This window comes from Rhipicephalus sanguineus, chromosome 8 (assembly GCF_013339695.2).
Source record: "Rhipicephalus sanguineus isolate Rsan-2018 chromosome 8, BIME_Rsan_1.4, whole genome shotgun sequence".
Lineage (NCBI taxonomy): Eukaryota > Metazoa > Arthropoda > Arachnida > Ixodida > Ixodidae > Rhipicephalus > Rhipicephalus sanguineus.
The window spans coordinates 4,218,724-4,241,755 of record NC_051183.1 but is presented as its reverse complement, the minus strand read 5'-3'; the positions used below and the strand labels follow the sequence as shown (position 1 = coordinate 4,241,755).

At 44.8% G+C, this 23,032-nt stretch overlaps 1 protein-coding gene across 2 annotated transcripts in view; it reads left to right on the top strand.

Annotated features, from left to right (window-relative positions):
- LOC119401237 (uncharacterized) overlaps window positions 1–22,367 on the top strand; it is a 28,874-nt gene extending 6,507 nt beyond the window's left edge. Inside the window, exons 4-12 of one of the 2 annotated variants that reach the window (XM_037667921.2) lie at window positions 1,700–1,851; window positions 3,514–3,585; window positions 3,668–3,795; window positions 3,896–3,948; window positions 4,732–4,840; window positions 9,485–9,652; window positions 13,744–13,885; window positions 14,745–14,894; window positions 21,933–22,367. In XM_037667921.2, coding sequence (XP_037523849.2) covers window positions 1,700–1,851; window positions 3,514–3,585; window positions 3,668–3,795; window positions 3,896–3,948; window positions 4,732–4,840; window positions 9,485–9,652; window positions 13,744–13,885; window positions 14,745–14,894; window positions 21,933–22,178 — 1,220 coding nt within the window. In that variant the 3' untranslated portion in view covers window positions 22,179–22,367. The remainder of the gene's footprint in view (window positions 1–1,699; window positions 1,852–3,513; window positions 3,586–3,667; window positions 3,796–3,895; window positions 3,949–4,731; window positions 4,841–9,484; window positions 9,653–13,743; window positions 13,886–14,744; window positions 14,895–21,932) is intronic. The other variant, XM_037667922.2, reaches the window with a different exon arrangement.
- The last annotated feature ends 665 nt before the right edge of the window (window positions 22,368–23,032 follow it).

The window sequence follows — 23,032 nt, the reverse complement described above, 5'->3', positions numbered from 1 at the left end:
GATAATGATGATGATGATGGTCTAAATGAGGCTAAGCCGCCTTAGTCTACCCGCACACTCGCGCGCATACAGCTGCGTTGTTAGACGGTTTTCACGGCGTGTAACTGGCTGACTTTTACAGCAGCGCTGTTATGCTCGAGGTTGGCCGTGTGTCGTAGATAGAAAATTACCATCATCATGAACTAACACGCGCTCTTTTTCATTGTCGTCTTCGACTTCGCTCCCAGAACTCGTGCTCCCATTTCTCCGGCGAGGTATGCAATAGCTCAGATGGGCGAAAGAACTAATACTTAGAGAGAAAAAGTGAAATTAACATAGAGAAAGAAATTTTTAGTGAGAGTAAGCATAGCCGTCTATAGTATAGTGTAGCAAGGGGTGGGAAAGAGAGAGGTGAGAGGGTAAAAGCCTAGCCAAGCCAGGACCAGCTAGGTGCCCACCAGCTCTGTTTGTGACCCAGCCTTGCGCGACTTAGTGCAAGGTGCTCTATTTTCTTTTCTTTTTTTTTTTTGCTTCACTTTTCTCATGCCGGCTTTTCATTGAAGGCCTGTAATGAATGACGTGCGCGAGTGTTCGAAGTGCCCGCCATGGCAAGCTCGAGGAGAAGAAAAAGGACGAAGAAAGTTGCACGAGCACTGGAAGAACAAAATAACAAAAGAAGAAGCAAGTACAACTCGGTGAGGGCCACGGTACGCGTATGCGCGATGGAGAAAGGGCGAATCATTGGTGACGAGAGGAGACACGAGGGAATCAGCGAAGAAGACGGGCCACGCATTCGGCTGTCGGGTTCCGTGCCAGCTTGCAAGGATCAACCAGCCCACCAACCAACCGGACCCGAGCCATGGTGACCAGCTGAGCCCGGAGAGACCTGCCACGTACGAGCAGGCCATGGCGGCGCGTCTCTGACGAGTTCCTGCTGCGTGATGTCCTGTGCCCGTGGACACGCTGAGCTGTCGGGCTTCGGGCGCGAGCTCTGGCGTGGGTGTCTGGCCGGGACGCGGATACGGCATCGGTGCCTTCTTTTCGACCAGCAGCCTTGAAAGGCTGTTTCGGCCAGTGGTATTTGCGCTCCACTCGAACACTTCTCCACCATCAGGGACCTTGGTGAGACGAGCGTTTGTGCCTCGTCTCTCCGATATACGTAGGAACTGCTAGCTTAGGACTTTGATTTCACGGTTTAGTTGTGTATTGTTATTTTGGTTTTCTCTCAGTGTGATGCGTGCTCATTTTCAGTGTGTATATTAAATGTTGTGTGCAAACGGCCTCGTCCTTTCGTGGGTGTCTGTGGCGACGTATCGGACATCCATTGATTAAGAACCGGCACGTTGTAAAAACATAACTGCACCGTAACAAGGCCATGTTCGCATGAGGCATCTGGTATTGTCAGACACAAGTATTGTCAGACATAGCGAGATAGAACACATATCTCTATCGCTATCGCTGACAATATCGGCGTCAAACTGAAAACAACATCTCTGCTCGAGGAGAATGAAAGAGAGCGTGAATACGCTAAACCTTTTTCCCATACGAACAGATTTGATACGTCAATTTGATAAAAACTCATTGACAAGCGTTGAGTCTCTCCTGCATTATACAACTGCATCTGCGAATTAGTTTTCCATAAAAAAAAACTGCGCTTCATATTTTACCATGACATTCTTTTGAAATTTTTACATTGTCGTATTCCCGACTTATGCTGCAGGTTCTTGGACAGTGAATGAGAGGAGTTCTGGCGCTCAAAACATTCCCGTAGAAGTCACAATAGAGATTTTCATAGTCTCCGATTATCTGCATTTCAGTCACTTCAAAAGTAATATTGAATTAATAACTTACCTCTGCATACAGATCAACTCAGTGAGTATCAGTTACCTTGTTTTCTAAGCCCGTAATGTTGCCGATGTTATCTGTTTGAGGTACTTAAAATATATAAAGACAAGTGTTTTGTAGATGCAGCACACAGTAGCGATTTATCGCCCACAAGACATTTTTTGCCAAAACGCAATGAAAGAGTCCGTAATAGATTTCTAAAAATATCTTATAAAATAGCTTATAAAATATCATAAAAATTGTAGTTCCTCAGGAAGCAAAATCAGCGAAGGCATGCTTACGCATTTGTCACTTCTAGCAATGAAGAAGGATACACTAATCCTGTACAAGTCTAACGACAAGATGGAAAGGGAAATAATGGAAGCATTCTTCATTGCTAGAAGTGACAAGTGCGTAAGCATGCCTTCGCTGACTTTGCTTCCTAAGGAACTACCATTTTTAGATAGTTTGTGTAATCAAACCTAGTTGTTACTTTGGACAGTGCGTTTATTCCAGCTTGCAGTCTGTGCGCATGCCTTTGCTGATCATTGTTTGTTTTCTTTTCACTGTCAACTGTTTATTTGGCGTTTTCACTGCAGTTTTTATACGTACGGTATACTTTTTTGTTGCCTTTTTGTTGATTTTTGTTGGGAGTTATGAGCACGTGTCAGGCTGATGTCTATTCATATTGTGCCGCTTTGGCCTTCCGTTTCACAGTTGAAGTTTGCGCCTGTCCTGTGTACTCCCCTTCGCCGTGTTTTTTCGCGCAACCCAAATATATGTACTAGTTGGAAAGCTTTGCGTAAGTATCAAATGCAAGGCATCAGTGGAATTTTCATGCCGATGAAGGCAAATGATAGCTCTCAGGGAATAGGACGAGATATATTATCAGTATGAAAAAAAAGGTCACAGTTTCGCAGCAAAGCGATGAATGCGATATCAACAAATTGGAATGTTATACGAAGTAAGGCTAGCAGCTAAACTCCTTTAGGATCCAATCTCGCGTAGCTCTAAAAAACGCTGGCGCAAGAGAATGCGGCCACTCCAGGGAGTGAAGTTGTCTGTCGCCTCAACACGAAGTAAGAGATGAGAGCACAACACGTTCAAGGGTAGGAGCCGTGGAGTGATATCTGTCGGAAAAGCGCCTTCAACCACGGCCTTTTTGTCAAACTTCGCACTTTCTGCCCGAGCGACGCAGCCAGCCACTGATACCCCTTCATGCTCCTTCGCCCGAAGGAGACGGCCGGCGCGCTTCATCTTTGCTTGAACAGCGCCCGTCTGCAGCCTTCGCCAGCTTTCGCTCGCACATTTGGACTTTGTACGGAACATGATGGCGAAGGCAAAAACACACCTCGATTATCATTATAATTGCTATCGGAATAAAACATGAAGAAATTGGCAAGGTGCGTTTAGTGTTGAAGGGTCTGAGAGCACACAGTGTGTGAAAATGACCCAACTAAATCATCATAACGCATCAGTACAGCCATTTGCTCTAAAGTCACGTGTCAAAAATGAAACACGCGTCACAATAGTTTTCATGGTGCGACGGTGCACACGAGAAATATAAAAGCCTTTATAGTTACGTCATAAATGTCCTTCAAGTGATCGTATATAAGAATCATTTGATTAGTGTGAACGTCAACTCCACTTAAGCACTTCATTTGCTTAATGGATGTTCGAAGTTAAGCATGTCTCACTGTCATTCCACAGGTTAACATGAGGTACGCAGACACAAGTAGCCCAAGGGTTCAATTTCTTCTAACAGGAGTCGAGAGAGACCAGGTAAATAATGTTTTCACATGAAAGATTACAAATATGTTTTGTCAACTCGTGCCAGCCCTTGCCGTATACATCGTTTGTTCAGTTTAGTACTTACAGGAATGGTACCGACGAATTCATGGAGAGCTCATCTTCTCTTGACGAATTTCGGAAGTACGCCGATAGTAGAAGATACGAATACAATTATCCGGACATGGTATACTTGATGACTGGGTATGCTCGATATCTCGTTTTTTATTTTTTTCTGGCTTGTTTTTTCTTTAAATCTTCGCATCCGGTTGTTCTCCAAGTCCACTGTGGTGTCTTTTCGCAGGTTTAATGTATACTCACAACAAGCAGATGGGACGAAAAGCCTGAATGTGTTAGGTAAGCCTGTGAGCTTGTAAACAACCGGTGTGACCGATCAAGCTGTTGTAAGTGGCATGTTTAAGAAACTCACCTAATTTACCGAAACCGATTTAAGAAAAGCTGCTCACAAAACCATTTCATAAGAATGCAGTCATCGTCTTTCGTTCATCTTTCGTTCTTGTGCTTCACTTAGCGCCAGCTTGAGACATTCTCTTCTGCCAAAATTCGGCCAAAATAATTTCGTTCAGCCGCACTCTCGGCTGAACGACATCATTCGATTTAATAAATCTCCCTCCCCTTTTAGGAATTACAATCTCTTCCCTTCTTATTATTATAATACTAATAATTTATCAGCCGTAGTGTAGTAGTAGTAGTAGTAGTAGTAGTAGTAGTAGTAGTAGTAGTAGTAGTAGTAGTAGTAGTAGTAGTAGTAGTAGTAGTGGTGGTGGTGGTAGTAGTAGTAGTAGTAGTAGTAGTAGTAGTAGTAGTAGTAGTAGTAGTAGTAGTAGTAGTAGTAGTACCTTGAGTAATGTACTAGCCACGTTATCAGTAGAAGTATACGTCGCTCTAAAATCAGTTTAAAGCTAAATCAAGTGTTCAAACCAGGCCCGTAGCCAGGAATTTCTTTTCGGGGGGGGGGGGGCGCACTTGCTGAAAGCCTTGACTATTTGAGAAAAACGCCTATTTTCATTATTTATTTTTGGTAAAACACCATGTATCATAAAAAAAATTTTTTTGGGGGGGAGGGGCCTGGGCCTCCCCTGGCTACGGGCCTGGTTCAAACCTATATGTTCTTCGCAGGAATCGGCTTCGTAGGTGGCTTGTGCAGCGAGTTCTTCGTAGCCCTTGGTGAAGACGTCGCTGGTACCTACAGCGGAATGCATACGATGACCCATGAGGGCGGCCACGTGTAAGTTTCCGCAACATACGCTTTTAAAAATAGTTTTTGAGCCCCTTACGGGCACATTGCTTGGGCAAATAAGCTATTCATCTTGGTGAAATATACACGTTCATGGTTCCATCTGATCTATTGGGCTGCGTAACAGCTGAATGTTGGGCTGCGTAACAACTAGCCCAACATTGTTCGCTAGTGTCCTTTGTGGTGAACTCTAAATGCGCCGCAGTGCAGCCGTGGCGCTGCCAGCGTGAGGAAGAACGACATTCCCTTTCCTCCCTCTGCGCCGTAACAAAGGCACGAAGGAGGCGCGGAGAGGGAGAGAAGGAAAACCAGTTCGCCGAGAAATAAAGCTAGTTGGTACCGAGACTCTCAACAACACGCCTCGTCTCTGCGTCGCTCACGCGTGCCAACAATTGGTGACCCGCAGTCCCGAACATGGAACACCACGACGCCGTCGCCAGCCCGACAGTAGCTGTGTTAGACGTGAAGCTTCCTCCCTTTTGGACCAGCGACCCGGCACTTTGGTTCGCCCAAGTAGAATCGCAGTTCGCCGCCCGCCGCATCACCGCCGACCACACGAAGTACCACCACGTGGTCGCCAACATCCCACCTGCCACAGCGAGCGAGGTGCGCGACATTCTGCTTGCCCCACCAGCCGAAGATGCCTATCGAGTGCTCAAAGAGACGCTGATTCGCCGTCTAACCCCTTCGGAGCCGGAGCGCCTGCAGCAGCTGCTACGCGAGAACGAACTGTGCGACCACCGACCCAGCCAACTGTTGCGTCACATGCAGCAACTAGCGGGCTGCACAGAAGGTCTCGACAGTCGCCTGGTGCAGGAGCTTTTCCTTCAAAGACTGCCCGCAACCGTGCGGATAGGCGTCACGGCCTCCGGAGAGACGGACGTTTCCAAGATCGCCGAAATGGCTGACCGACTCACGGCCGTCGCCACGCCAGCAGTTGTCACGGTGCTCGCCGAAGCCTCGCCCTCTCCCGCCTTGTTGGAGATTCGTGCGGAAATTTCTCGCCTCGCCGACACCGTCGCGGCGCTGCAGTCAAGCGGAAGCCAAAGCACACGGCGGAGTGCTACACAACAACAGCGGCAGCTGTGCTGGTACCACCGTAAGTTCGGTGATACTGCACGGAAATGCGTGCCGCCGTGCGAGAAATCGGGAAACGCGCCGAGCCAGCACTGACGGCGACAAGTGCCACCGGCTCAGCGGAAAGTCGCCCGTCGGTCTTCCTGACTGATCGCGAGAAAGGCACCCGTTTCCTGGTCGACACTGGGGCAGAAGTGAGCGTTGTGCCGGCGTCGCCAGCCGATCGCAAAGGCCCGTGTTCGTCACCGTTGCAAGTTGTAAATAACACGACGATACCGGCGTACGGGCACCGCTCACTCTCGCTGGACCTGGGCTTCAAGAGGACATTTCGGTGGATATTTGTGGTAGCTGACGTAAAATTTGCTATCCTGGGAGCAGACTTCTTGCGTCACTTTGGACTGCTTGTTGATGTACGCAACCGGCGTATACAGGATCCCCTCTCACAAGCAGAAGTGTGCGGAAAGCCGTCTAAACATCCGCCACATCAAAGGAGTCGACAACGCTGTCGCCGATGCCCTTTCGCGCAGCCCGGTCAGCGCCATAACCTGTCCCACAGGAATAGATCTCAGCAAAATGGCGGCTGCTCAACGGGATGACGACGAATTGCGCCGCCTACAAGAAACGTCGACGTCACTAAACCTGCAGTGGTTACCCTTGCCAGGTACAGAAGGGCTTTGCTGCGACACGTCTACTAGCAAGCCACGACCATTTGTGCCCATGCACTTCCGTCGCGAGGTATTCGCATCGCTACACGAGATGTCACACCCGGGAATCCGAGCTACGCAAAAGCTCCTAACGGCACGTTTCGTATGGCCCGGCATCAACCGCGATTCCCGACAATGGACTCGTGAGTGCCTCGCATGCCAGCGCTCCAAGGTACAGCGTCACACCGTGACACCGTTGGAGACGTTTCCCGGGCCATATGCTCGATTCGACCACATACACGTCGACATCGTCGGGCCGTTGCCACCCTGTCAGGGCCAATGTATCTGCTAACTTGTGTTGACCGTTTCACGCGTTGGGCAGAGGCTGTTCCCATGCCAGACATCACAGCCGAAACTGTTGCCCGTGCTTTCGTCAGTCACTGGCTCTGTCGCTTTGGCGTGCCATCATCCATTACAACCGACAGAGGAAGCCAATTCGAGTCCGCATTATTCGCCAGTCTAACAAAGCTCATCGGTGCTTCGCGCATCAGAACGACTGCCTACCATCCGATGAGTAATGGAATGGTTGAGCGATTCCACCGACAGTTGAAAGCCGCACTCATGGCAAGCGAAGAACACTCCTGGGTCGAAGCACTGCCCATTGTACTCTGGGGCATACGCACTGCTTTCAAGGCGGACGTCGGCTGCAGCGCTGCAGAACTTGTCTACGGCACAACCCTGCGTCTGCCTGGCGAGTTCTTTGTGCCTGACCAACAACAGACCCACATTCCTGCTGGCGACTACGCATCTCGCCTACGTCACATCATGACAAAACTTCGACCGACACCTCCACGACAGCCCACAGAAAGAAGCATATATGTGAGCAGCGAACTCGAGTCGTGTAGCCACATCTTTCTGCGCAACGATGTAGTGCGAAGATCACTACAAGCACCGTACGACGGACCCCTCAGAGTTCTCCGCCACGGGAGAAAAACGATTACCATCGAAAGGCATGGCCGCCAGGAAGTGGTGTCATTGGACAGAGTTAAGCCGGCACACATGGAGACCAACCAGTCCACGACAGCAACCTCCGCCCTTCCACCTGAAACCTGCCGAACAGCGCCACATCCCACACCAGCGACGGACACCCAAGTGACTGAAAAATATCACACACGCAGTGGAAGACGGACAGGTGCGCCAAATCGCCTCAACCTGTAGCCGCGTTTCATTTCGCTCGTGCTCTCACTAGGGGGGGAGTACTGTGGTGAACTCTAAATGCGCCGCGGTGCAGCCGTGGCGCTGCCAGCGTGAGGAAGAACGACATTCCCTTTCCTCCCTCTGCGCCGTAACAAAGGCACGAAGGAGGCGCGGAGAGGGAGAGAAGGAAAACCAGTTCGCCGAGAAATAAAGCTAGTTGGTACCGAGACTCTCAACAACACGCCTCGTCTCTGTGTCGCTCACGCGTGCCAACACCTTCACGTACATTCTTTTGATATTCAAGTCCTCTAAGCTTCCAGTGCCCGCAGCAAGAAAAATAACTTTCAAGCCCACAAGTATCGGATAAATGCCGAATGTTTCAACGTTGCTCACTAATGGTGAATGTGTGCCAATTGTGCCGACTGAGAAATGACTCTGAAAAAAATGCAACGTTACACAAGACAAAAATTTCTCACATTTGAGTGCGTGCGTTTTCCTCTCAACTACATATTGTAAGCATGGTCAGGAAAAAAAACGAAGGAAGAAGCAAATACAATCCTGTCTCTCTCTTGATTGCTATGCATTATCGATGTCCCCTTCTGTATCCTCTTCGCGTGACAAGAAAAGAGTGGAAAGCACAGGAGACAGTCATGTATCACAAACAATTGCTCAGTTCCGTAAGCCAGCGATAAGCAAGGCATCGAATAGAGCGAACAAGGAGTAAGGGACCCAACCAGTTCTTTAAAGGCCAACTTGGCCAACTTGGCCTTTCTTGGCCATGTCAAAGTAATGGTGCTTTTATGTTCCTGAGACGCTCCTGTTACGGGCCCGATAGCAGAAATACTCGGCAAATTGGAGAATAATTTTAAATAAGCAAAAAAGCGCAACACCGAAACCGAAACCCAACCGAGTCTACTGTCTACGTATGACGTAGACGTTGTTACGAACGAACCGGAAGTCGTGCAAGGTATGCCGGTCACGCCGGCGCAGAGTATGAAAACTGTGACAGCCGGGACGACCAGCGAAGCGCCGACCAAACCAACACTGTCTGTCGCCTTGTGCACAGCAGACGCTCGCTGTAGCGGCCTAAGCGCCGAAGTTAGCGGTGCCCTCGGCTGCGTCACTTCCGCCGCCTTGCCAACACAGACGTCACAGACGCAATGTTGCCAATAATTGTGGGAAGCCAGGAGGGCGTTTGCAGACAATGTTTAAAATTCATTTACCAACAATCTGCGTATGTCTCAAGCCTGTAATTTGGCATAAATGACGGAAACGTGCAAAGGAACGTACCCAGCGAATTTCACTGAGATCCATCGACCTCGCAAAATCGCCGGAGTTGGCCTTTAACCAGTTAAAATTCAGTTTCAAAATAGGTGCATAAATTATGCACATATCTACACAACAAAACACTGTGTGTGTAGCGCCACAGAGGAGAGTGTGTGTGTGTGTGTGTGTGTGTGTGTGTGTGTGTGTGTGTGTGTGTGTGTGTGTGTGTGTGTGTGTGTGTGTGTGTGTGTGTGTGTGTAAAAGAAAAAAGAGAGAGCGAGAGAGATGGAGAGATAGCGCTACATTCGTTCTAAGAATACCGTTCGTGAGCAATAAGTGCAGTTTTGAAAGCGCAACTAATGCCTCAATATTTACTACATTTTCTCTCATTTTTCCTCACTCGTGCTTTCTACCACGAAGTCTAATAGTTCGTTCAACATCTCTCTTCAAGGCTCGGTGCATCTCACGATCAAAGTAGCCCAAAATTGTGGATTAAAGGAGACCCAGGATCGTTGGGCTGTGCTTGGAGTGATGGTCACATCATGAGCTACGTCGACGGCGGAGAGAGACATCACCGTTTTTCGAGTTGCAGTCTGAAGCAAATTCAAAACCTCGTAATGTAAGACTGGTCTTTTCATGTATACTACTTTTACGTTTTGCCCTTGTCTTTCCAGTCATGTAAACTGCAAAAGCGGGGCCCATTGGCAGCTATAACACACAATATACTGTTGCGGGCAAAGTACAAAAAGACAACTCGGGACATACGTGTTTATTCCAATCGGCCCAGAATGTTTATCTTCCTGCTCAACTACTGCATTACCGCTGTGTGCCCTATTGTACAAGGGAAGTGTTCTACCTCTCTCCCTGTCACTCCCATTGACACTCCCATTCGATATCCCCTTTTCCCAATCCAGTGTAGGGCAGACGACGCTAGACTGGTATATCTGCCTAGCATTTCCCTTCTCTATTCATCCACTCAAAGGCGTAAACATGAACTCGCGTGAGCATCATATACGTAGATGGCACACAGCAACATTCTAGGATAACTATTCCGACTTTGCAGACAGTGCGTCTTCATTCTATAGAACAAATAGAACAAAGAGAAGCGAACCGATCTCTGCGGTCGTGATAAAACTGCGCTACACACTTCATATATATATATATATATATATATATATATATATATATATATATATATATATATATATATATATATATATATATATATATATATATATATATATATATATATATCGCAGGCTATCTTTATCAGCGGAAAAAAAATCACGTATTTAGTAGGTTGCTGAAAATAGCGCAGTTATATGTAATTTGAGCATGCCTATACATGCCTCATTGACATTTTAGTGGTTAGGTGAGTGCTTGTCGATTTGGAAACGTAATTAGGACTAATGAACAAAGCCTCATTAAGGAAAAAAATTATTAGTGGCTACTACTGTATATTCGGAACAATATGCACTACAGGTGCTTCGCGTAACGACGTTCCCCCTTTTTGAATTCGTGCTGCGTGATAGCTGGGAGACCCTGTATATATAGACGATTTTCCGCAGCGGCGCACGGGTGCTGCCATGTTTGATCACGTGATCGTAACTGGCCTTCCCCCAGCCATTTGCCCCAGCCAACGCATTGGGCCAGCGATGCGGCCGTGGCCGTACCACACAAGCTGGTTGCAGCAGGGTGTAAACAAGTCACATGCTTGCGCAGCAAAACATAGTTCTACATGTAATCGCCTCAAAGTTGAAAACGTTGAGGCATTTGCGTTTATTTGGTACGTACCACGCCACAACGATAAGCGATATGTTTAATCTACTTCGTATTTATGATGTATGCCTTTAATTGTTGTATTAGCAACCGCCGGTAGCTGGGGTTACAAGCCAACATGGCAGCACCCATGCAGACGCGACAGCCCGCTTCGATCCGAACTGGCGCTTGCTACTTGCCCGTTGTCCTCCCAGCAATAAATGAATGGCAAAATCGGCCATCGCTTTGAGTCAGCTCACGCTGGAGAAAAAGCGTCAGATATATGCTTTGTCTTTATTATTGCGATCAGCTGCGTTTATTTAGCCATGCCTGCTAAGCCTTGCCTCCGACAATATGAGAATGAATCTTGGAAACACTGCAAAATACCGACGAGAACATTGCTCTCGAAGCTTCAGGACGCGAATATAAAGCAAATAAATGCGTAGGTTTTGAACTTACGGGCCACACAGCGCAGGACGACGACATGATAAATTCGAGGCGGAAGGAAACTGCATCCACAGGTGCCGCCATGTTTACTTTTCCGGCGCTGCCGTCTGCTCGCTTTTACTCGCGTGCGCGCAGACGCTATGGGAACGCCGAGCAGACGACGCGACGTGGATGGAGACATATTGAGGAGCGCTGCGAAAGGCCACGGCAGGGGGATGGCCATGAAGACGGCCACGGTAGGGGGACGGCCACAGTGCGGTGGCGGCATCTAGTTTTCATTGAACAAACCAGCTGCGGAAAATCGTCTATATATATATACATATATATATATGTGTGTATAATACAACGGAGGCCTTGTCAACAGTGACATAAATATTTATTCCCAACAGTTTCGGGAGGGGGCCTCCCTTATTCGGGATATGAGTTATATATATATATATATATATATATATATATATATGGGTCATTCCATGCCAAATCACCCAGCGTTTTTCCGACCATCACAAATATGGCTGAAAAAATTTCCACGCTTTTCTTGAAACTCAAAACTCGTTCTGCTCGTTTATTTCTGTTGCCAAAAATTTTCCCGCCTGTTTGTGAGAGCGTGTAGTTTTGCTCCGACAGAGCTAAAGGGCATCAAACAACAATTTTTTTCAAAGGGTGTTTATAGGATGCACTCAATAAAATGGTATTTCCGGCAAGCTAATGAAGTGATGTAACTGTAAAAATAATGACTTGTTTATGTATATCGATTCTTCGAGGGCTTTTCGCACGAGCAAAATTGAATAAAGTTGCTAAGTTTGATTTTTTTTTTCCAGGAACAAGGTAAACTCAAAGGGTAGAAATTAATTATATACTGGAAGCCTTTTCGACATACTACAAGAAAAAAATAATTTAGTCGCTGAAGGTGTAGCAAATGGTCTGAAAAAAAATTGCGAATTTCACTTTTTTTTAGAAAAGCTCTGTATTCATCGTCAAAAAACTTGCCTTGGTGGTCGGACTAAAAATATGCACGATACTTCATTTGAAAGCTCTATATATTAGCTAAACATAAGCAAAGTTACAAAAGGGTATTATTTTTTTAACTTGGGAAATATTTTTTTGAAATTTTGTATCTCCACCAGCTTTTCGCCGACGTAACTCAAGCGGCATGAAGCACTCGCAAAGGCAATCTTCAGCCCATGCCCACTGACCTGGGATGCAGACGTCAAGCATGGTGCTGTCTATAAAGCAACCCCATTTCTTTTTCCATTACTTTATAGAAAGCACCATGTTTGACGTCTGCAACCCAGGTCAGTGGGCATGGGCTGTAGATTGCCTTTGCGAGTGCTTCATGCCGCTGGAGTTACGTCGGCGAAAAGCTGGTGGAGATACAAAATTTCAAAAAAATATTTCTCAAGTTAAAAAAATAATACCCTTTTGTAACTTTGTCTATGTTTAGCTAATACATAGAGCTTTCAAATGAAGTATAGTGCATATTTTTAGTCCGACCACCAAGGCAAGTTTTTTGACGATGAATACAGAGCTTTTCTAAAAAAAAGTGAAATTCGCATTTTTTTTTCAGACCATTTGCTATACCTTCAGCGACTAAATTATTTTTTTCTTGTAGTATGTCGAACAGGCTTCCAGTATATAATTAATTTCTACCCTTTGAGTTTGCCTTGTTCCTGGAAAAAAATATCAAACTTTGCAACTTTATTCAATTTTGCTCGTGCGAAAAGCCCTCGAAGAATCGATATACATAAACAAGTCATTATTTTTACAATTACATCACTTCATTAGCTTGCCGGAAATACCATTTTATTGAGTGCATCCTATAAACACCCTTCGAAAAAAATTGTTGTTTGATGCCCTTTAGCTCAGTCGGCGCAAAACTACACGCTCTCACAAACAGGCGGGAAAATTTTTGGCAACAGAAATAAACGAGCAGAACGAGTTTTGAGTTTCAAGAAAAGCGTGGAAATTTTTTCAGCCATATTTGTGATGGTCGGAAAAACGCTGGGTGATTTGGCATGGAATGACCCATATATACATATATATATATATATATATATATATATATATATATATATATATATATATATATATATATATATATATATATATATATATATATACATATATACATATATATATATATATATATATATATATATATATATATATATATATATATATATATATATATATATATATATATATATATATATATATATATATATATATATATATATATATATATATATATATATATATATATCTGAAGTGTTTAGGGCAGATTTAGCAAGACGGCACAAGAAGGGATGGGATAACACGTACACAGGGTGCTAACTTGCGTCTTATCCCTTCTCGTCCCGTCTTGATAACTCTGCACTACACATTTCAGATATGCCGTACCAACAAGGCCAGAAGTCAGCCCTTGCTAGACCCATTATATATATATATATATATATATATATATATATATATATATATATATATAATTAATAGACAGATGCATTACAGATTGCGAGGAGAGATTTGTTGGAAAGTAAGCATCACAGTTACTGGGTATACGAGATGGGGCAGGTACCCCGGCATGGAAGTAGGGCCCAACGAGTTCTGCAAAAGCGTCTTTCCGGACAAAGAGAACGTGACCGCTGACATGGTGAGTGATTGGCTGCTTTCATCGCGATCATTTACTGGAAAATAGAGGCACAAGAGCGTTGTGCTCTGTGGCCGATCATGGCTCTCTGACTGTACAGCGCGCGAGATATCAGCTGAATGTGATTCATGAAAAGGCAATTTCTTTTGTCAGCTTCTACCAGCAGGTTCCTTTAGCGCGCTCCAGAGTATATTGTTCTGGAGTTCTACCGCAGGCTTCCGCTTCAGCAACACTCATATCTCAATGTAACCATGACCATGGCTGCAACACCATATTGTTGCTGAAGGGAAGTTCACTTATACATTATAAAGCTTAGGCCGAAATATTCACATGTACTGCCGCTCGGTTTCGGCAGAATTTACATTTTCTTTATAATAATTGCTGGTGTTTAACGTCCCAAAACCAGGATATGATTATGAGGGACGCCACGGTGGAGGGCTCCGGAAATTTAGACCACCTCTGGTTCTTTAACGCGCACCTAAATCTATAAGTACACGGACCTCAAGCCTTTTCGCCGCCTCGGCGGCCCCCGGTGGAGGCGAAAATGCGGCCGCCGCGGCCGGGATTCGATCCCGCGACGTTCGGGTCAGCAGTCGAGCACCATAACCACTAGATCACCGTGGCGGGTAATTTATATTTCCTTGCTTTCCAGTACGTGTGCTCAAAATGTGGTCTTTCGTGAGTAATGCATAGTGTACTGTCGTGTATATATTTGCAAATTCATTTAATGTGGTCGGCCAGAGTTACAGCCTCCTTTCTCTCGCTCTCCTGCCCCTCCCTCCTTCCTCGCCTGTAAGACAAAATTTAACTCTTCTTTTTCTTTGCAGAATTTATCTTTGCAAATTTATCTTTTTCTCTGCAGAATTCAGACCGCATGAAACACTGCATGGTCAAATGTCAATATCCAGAATATCAAAGGTACTGCGGCTCTTATGGCCGTTGCGTCACGTACCTGTCCAATAGATATCTGTTCAAACACGCACTGGACTACATGTACTGTGACGTAGGCAAGGTAAGGAACTGGGAGAGAGTGTTACAAATTTTTCAGACGCTTTGTAAGCTTTCGGAGTCCAGTACATCAATGTAATCGGTGTATTTACGTGGGGACGTTCACGATTCTTTCTACGTTTCCAGTCTTGCGCGCAATTTTGTAAAAAATATACATCCGTACTAACTCGCTGAGCTATCGAAGCCGTTAACTTACATATCATAATCAGTCAAGTTATGTAGCGTTCGTTCTGTAATCATAGTATTTGTATTTAGTAGTGTCAATTTTTATAGTATAATCGGCTGTCGTGATCCAAAGTGTATATTTTCTTGCTTCTATGGATTGATACGTTGCATATCATGTAACGCAAGAATAATTTATATTCCCTTATGTGTTACTAATTTTTTTTTGTCTTGCTGTCTTTTCTGTATATATGTATACCACTTCCTTTTGTTTTGAAATAATTGTGCGTGTTTTAACATTTTACTGCATTGACCCCCTTAGGGAATGCCTCTAGGGGCCTGTAAGGTACTTTTAAACAAATAAATATGTGAGATCATTCAGTCAATGCAAGACTATAGCTACTCAATTATACAAAGAAATGTCGCTAGCAACGTCACGGCCACGTGATATCTGGTCAGCATAAAGGGAACTCCTCTGGAAAGATTGCCTGGTATCTTGGGCTCGGTTCGCAGCGATAGCCAGATGTCATCAGGAGTATTTACCTAGTTTGACTAAGTTGGCGGACTCGCTGTCCTCTCAGACAATCTACGCCTCCTTAAAGACAGAATACTTCACAGTATTTTAAGTGCGGAGCACTTCTAAGCGCCGGGCTGTCGTATGCTTCCGTATGCTGTAATCACTCTGCTTAACGCAGACAAAACCACGTATAGCATAGCCATCTGCATCATATTAACGCGATAGCGTTAGAGAGCTCGTTTCGCAGAAATTCCGCCGTCGGCGTCGGTGACGGCGTCGCTTGTGAGCGAAAAATCCTCCGTGCTCGAAAAATGGAGAAAGGTCCCATTGAGGATCCAACCCGGGCCGTTTGCGTGGAAAGCAGGTGTCCTACCACAAAGCCACGGTGTTACTTGCAACTACTAAAAAAAAACACTACATAACTGCCATGTAGTGGAAGGAGTCTACTTAACGCATTTTGTTCGGCAGGTGTCACGACGAAAATGAGCCCATTCGGCGATTTGTGGCCCATTGGCGATGCCATCAAACTACGCTTTTTGCGCGGCGCCATGCTTCGAAAAAAGCCGGGATAGTGCACCCATCGCCGCTAAAAACAAACACAAACGTGCAAACAGCTCCAAAAATCGACAACTATGTCCATCTAGCGGAAAACATACGAAGCAAACAGCAAACATTAGATAATGTGCTGCAATCTGTGAGGCATTGTGAGAAACATGTCTCGACTCTAGCACAGGGAAGTGCTTTAGATCGGAAACCTGTACCATTAATACAGATACATCGCGCGTGCGTGCGTGCGTGCGTGCGTGTGTGTGTGTGTGTGTGTGTGTGTGTGTGTGTGTGTGTGTGTGTGTGTGTGTGTGTGTGTGTGTGTGTGTGTGTGTGTGTGTGTGTGTGTGTGTGTGTGTGTGTGTGTGTGTGTGTGTGTGTGTGTGTGTTTAACCACACACATTAATAAGTATGCATTTAGTAGTTGAAGTGCGCACTAGGGGCCGGATTTTGCTATCGCGTTCAACTCTTAAAGGCGAAGCGTAAGGGTCCCCCAATTTTTTAGAGCACGCTCGCGCCAAGGAGCAGTCTTCTTCCTCTTGTTCTTCGAGCGCCTTGATGATGATATTAAGTGCGGAGCACTTTAGGGGCCCGGGCTGTCGTATGCTGTCGTCGCTTGGCGTAACGCACACAAAACCACGTATAAAAATAGAAACAAAGAGGAAGCAAGCGAGAAATAGAAAGAGAGAAAATGGGAAGAAAAATAGAAATGAATAGTAACGACAGAAAAAAATACAGAAAAAAACTGGAAAAGAGAGGAGGAAAGAAAGAGAAACAAGGAAGGCTGCCCAGCTCCTCACTTCCTTCAGGCTTGGCGCCCCTACTGCGAAACTGCCTAATTTTTCTTGTATATCGCGATGCTGGAGACCGCTCTAGTTCCAAAAAAAAAAAAGGTTAAATATCCATAAAATTTATTATTTCGCTTGCTTACATCTCTATTTATAATCACTGTTCAGCGATAAACAATTCTAACTTCATGGGGTCATGTGTATGCCTATATTGTGACGAAGCTAATGACATAAATCGAAGCACGTGCAAAAATTTCACCAAGGCGTCGGCTCTCGTTTTTCGCTGTACCGCCTTTTCAGGTTTATCATTGACCTGGTGATCAGAGGGATTTCACAAAACTTCTTTCGTAAGTGCGTTTTCCCATTGGTCAGCAGACTTTGCTAATGATATGCCCCGCATTGCGATTGGCTCAAATATTCTCTCAGGAATATCTTTAGCGTAAGACGTTTTTGTGAATATATGTGCATATGGAGCACAAAGCCAAGCAGTCAGGACGAGGGCTCGCATTCACGAAAACGCCTTACTCTAAAAATGTTCGTAAGAGAATATTTCAGCCAATCACGATAAGGGACATATCACAGGTGAATTCGGCTGACCAACGGGAAAACGCACTTACGAAAGAAAAGATTCGTGAATGGTTAGTTTTGTGAAGTTTGTTATTGCTGTCTCTTTCGGGTACCTGGCTTTACAAAGCCACATTGACGATTTGAACTTGAGAAAAATGGTGCTTAATAGGGCTTGTTCCTACACGTGCATCACAACAGAAGTGACGAACACGAACGCTCGTGTTCGTCGCTTGTCTTGTCCTGCATTTGCGAAGTTTATCTAATTTCTTTACTTATATATTTCGTAATAATTCCCCTCTTTCATATTCTAACAATGAAATTAAGTAATAATAATAATTCTCACACCCTTAAAGTGCACACATTTACACATTCTTTGTTATTTTCTTGACAATTACATTTTGTGCCTTACTCGTGTGCTGCTTAACTCGCCGGAGCCCCAATCAATCTGCAGTTCTTGCAGCTTTTTTTCCCGTAACCCCGTTTCTCTGGACCATAATAATGTTCTTGCCATGTCATGCCATGCCATACTTCTCATGGCGGAATGAAAGTTCATTTGATTGATTGATTGATTGATTGATTGATTGATTGATTGATTGATTGATTGATTGATTGATTGATTGATTGATTGATTGATTGATTGATTGATTGATTGATTGATTGATTGATTGATTGCAAAGACCTATGTTTTAAACAACAGACTCTTGATATATACGTAGTTATTATTGTAGGAGCGACTATTCAAGAGGTTTGACACGCGCGTTTCGATTCTATAGGCATGCCGGCGTGTCTTCTCTGCTCAAAGGGGAGCTTGTAGTCACATTCCGTGGCACCGTTTCGTAATAGTGAAACCGTACCAACTCACTCAATTGTCAGTTTTACTAACGAACTAACGGGAAACAAAAGCCTGCTTATTCGTATCCCTTATGCTGCACCGCCTTTTCAGGCCGGCGTTCTTTACACTCTAGAAGTTCTAGTGAAAGCTTCGTTAGCACCACCCTTGTCTTCGTTCTCGCTCGATAACACCGCCTTCATTTATCTTTTTTTCCTTTTTTTTCACTTCGTATTAACCATAAAAAAAAGGCACAGGTTCCGCGTTGTCGTACTCACTATTATGAAACGGCGCCACGGAATGTGACTAGAGCAGAGAAGACACGCCGGCATACCTATAGAATCGAAACGCGCGCGTCACTCACTCTTATTCGTTCATTCCGTACGTTATAGTAATGACTGGAAGCGTCTCCCAGAGTCTCTTACAAGCACTGCCCACGATGATCATTTCGTTTCTAAATTACGTATTCTGCGAACAGATACGTAGAGACCAGCTCGTCTTTTCATTTTCCAGCCCCGCCCATCTTCCTTTTTCTTTTCGTACTGTAGCGTTTCAATTATTATTTGTGTCGTAATTACTTTATCTAAATACGCGCTATAATTGCTATACATACCCTAGACAATTAGTGTTTTTTAATCACACTGATATGTGATCCGCCGATCTTTAACCACTATAAGGTGTACCACAAATATCCTGTTTTATTTTACGCGCAACGTAAATGCCCCATTAGTCAAATCGCATTCGCGGAGTGTGCCCCCACAGGCAGCGTCACATAAAGGCAAAGCGGAGAAGGAAAAAGACGGAGTGACGGAACGTCGCTAAGAGGCGCTTGTGAGCCCAAGAACAACAACGCGAGTAGACGGAAATAACATTCGCGTACTAATTACATAAACCACCATGGTGTCTGGGAGCACAAGCAAACACGGACACATCTCCCTCGATGGCCCCGAACTGTTGATTTTCCAATGCCAAGGCCATCGGGTAGCGCGTCAACCCCTTTTATCAGCAAGCGTAAATCCCCCATTTGTCAAATCGCCGTCGTTTAGTGTGTCAAAGCCATGCTGTTTAACGTGAAGAAACATCCTTCGGGCAATGCACAATGAGATAGCACTCTGGCTCGTCGCCCATGTTCCCGGAATAAAACGTCACTAACTTTTTCAACCTATATGTAGTCTCATGTTTTGCCGCTTTTACTGCGATGGCAATTATATGGACATTCTCGATTGGTTTGTGCTATCGCCGCCATGTCCCGCATATATATATATATATATATATATATATATATATATATATATGTATATATATATATATATATATATATATATATTCATATATATATATATATATATATATATATATATATATATATATATATATATATATATATATAATGGGTATAACAGAACGGGGGCGTTGTCAACAGTGATATAACTATTTCCCAACAGTTTCGGGAAGGGACCTCCCTTGCTCGGGGGACGAGTTACCTCGGGGACGTTTGAACTCGTCCTCCGAGGAAGGGAGGTCCCCTCCCGAAACTGTTGGGAAATAAATATTTATATCACTCTTGACAACGCCCCCGTTCTGTTATACCCATTATATATATATATATATATATATATATATATATATATATATATATATGCGCTCTTCCGTCAGGCTTGGCACCGCTCGTGCGAAGCTGCCATAGCTTTTCTTAGATGCGAAGCATCTCTTGCTCGGGGGTATGTCCCGCGGCGTTTGCCTTGGCGTCCGCACTCACACTACGCATGCGCAACTCTCCTCCTTCCCTCTCTCCAACGGCTGCGCGTTACTCTCTCCTCTTCTCTCCCAGCACCTGCTTGCGCTTCTCCTGCGTTCTGGCTTCTGCTCTCGCGGCGCATGCGCTACTCTCCTCCTCGTCTCCTCTCCCTCAAGTGATAGAGCGCTGCGCGCGTTCAGTCCAGCGCTTGCTTCGGTTGAGTCTTCTGAAATGCGGGCTCGACATGCCGTAATTCTCTTCTGCGCAGCGCCGCGATGAGCGCCAGCGCATACGCGTCCCCTTCCCCACTCTCTCCTCTCCTACACTGCCCCCCTCTCGCGCGCCTGTCGATCGCGTTCCCCGCTGGCCAGGCTAGAGGGAAGACACGACGCGCGTAGTGTTCCTCTTCGCGTTCCACGAACGCGATCATGCAAGTGCTCCGGCTTCGCATCGCCTCATGGTCCCCTTTAGCGGGAGATGGTGTAATTTTTTTCCGACTCATGCGCCCCCTCCCTTCTGCTAGAAGGCCGTGGTGGCAATGCTACTACTACTACTACTACTACTACTACTACTACTACTACTAATAATAATAATAATAATAATAATAATAATAATAATAATAATAATAATAATAATAATAATAATAATAATAACAATAATAATATAAAAGCAAAAGAAAGCACAGACTTTCTTCCTGCTTTCTAGTATTGCTGTTTCTACAGCAGAAGAACCGACATTTGGGCGAGTTGGATTGCGTTAAACATGATGAGTGGTTTTCAGCGCAAACGACGAATACACAGAGAAGAAGGAACACGAATACCAGCGCTGTCTCACAACTAACTTTATCAGCCCCGAACAAAATGAATAACATTTGTGGAATCGTAGATCGGAAATTGCTTGAAAAAAGAACAGGTTCTTATTAAAAAACGTGCAAGGTGAAACACATATCTCCGGTAGTCCCATGCAGAGTGGGCGTTGTTTTACCAAATCCCATTCTCATGTGGTCACGTATATATAGGCCAAACGGGCCGTTGCCTGAATATTAGACTAATGGGACATCAGCGCTCACTGGTAGGCAATCCGTATTCTCATTTGGCTAAGCATTCCACAGAACACGCATGCACACCGATGTTTCAACACACCGTATGTATCTTCGCGCATGCGGACCAGGCCACCAGGGAGATTATGGAGGCGTTTTACATCTTCAAAAAAGACCCTAGTTGTGTAAGTGTGCCGTCTATCGCCTTGCATGACAGAGAGATTGCTTTCTTGAACTGTTTTGCTTCGTGATACAATATGTTTAGTTACACCTTTGAATTTGTACTGTATCGCTGATATGGCATCATCGACGTGTGCGCTCACGTGGGATAGGTTGTGCTTTAAGATGTGTGATTTCGTTGCTAATAAAGTTAGTTGTGAGACAGCGCTGGTGTTCGTGTTCCTTCTTCTCTGTGTATTCGTCGTTTGCGCTGAAAACCACTCATCTGTTTCTACAGGTTGCTTCAGATAACTGTCGCATTGGTCGTTCCTAAATCCCCTCTACAGCGTAACGAAACAAACTTGGTCCCGTAGCGAACATTAAGAATTGAATTATGGATAATTGATCTTAATTAATGAACTAAATAAGCGGGATAGAAAAATACACTTACGGGTGCCACATGACGGCAAACCGTATGTCGTGTTTCGCCGCGGCGCAGTTTACCCCTTCTTTAAAATTCTTGGTTCAAGCCGCCTCAGAGTACCTGTATATTTCTTTCAATGTTGCACGCCACGATTGAAGTTTTGTCTACCTTACTACACCCACATCCCGTTCTAATAAACGTTAATCAATAAAAAGGCATCAGAGGCAAGGCGATCCAAACTCGGTGTCTAATAACGCGCTTTAATCCGCACAGGTATGCATCAGAGGTGTGTGCGGCCGTACTAAGGATGACGTAACACGAAACGCGCACAGGCCAACGAGGCCACCTACAATATACGAGAGCACACGGACCCCAACAACGACAACGTCTACGGAAGTCAGGACGACTGAATGCCGTTGTGACTGCAATCCTACGGTACCCCCCACAAGAACAATATACGGTCCACGCCCTACTACGCCAAGAACTAGGAATGGATGGTACAGGCGGTGGGGGAATTAAAGAAGGAGAACCTGATGCCTGAAAAGCTTTTTGCGTCACGCCCAATGAAGATTGATCTTTTTTATTTTAAGGTATATGAAAATACCCTCAAAACAATTCCTTGAAAGCAGTCTTGAATAAGTACTTCTTTTTTATCTCCTGTATTGGATGAAAATCAAGCTAAATTATTACCGCTGAAAAGGCCACCGGCGTCAAAATAAAAGGAATTAACCATATAAATCGTGTATATATGTTTCATTATCTAAATGTCCAAACAAAACAGAAGTTCAAGTAAAGATGAAGATTCGATGTGATGTATGGTATAGTCAATCTAGGAATAATGTATTCACAATGGGACTCACAAACACAAGTCCCTCTGTCGAAACATTCGACCCCGCGGCGTTTCATGATCGACGACTTCTCATCGCTTCTCCTTTTGTGTAGCCTGTACGAATGATTTTGAGTGATTTATGTGTATTGTTATGGAAATATGTGTAGGTAGATCAGCCACCTTATCCGCTGAACTCTCTATTTACGAGCCTATTTTCGGAAGCTTTTTGTCCACTTTTACTTGTTTACACTTGTTATTGTATCTGTTTACCCTCTCAAATATCTTCCTTAACTCGTGTGTGAAACTTTGCGAATGTGTGATATTCCACTGTATCTATGAGTTTTTAAGTTATTCAAATGTTTGTTGCCTGAATTCTTTTTTCTTTGGCATTTGAAGCAAAGTAGCCGCCTGCCCGGATCCAATAAAAGCGCCAGCAGCTCATTTAAACGTATCAGTAAAAAGGTTAAATGTTGGTTTGTCGAGATTAACGCTCCAATGCAACTCGCTATGAGAGACGCCGTAGTGGAGGTTTTCGGATCATTTC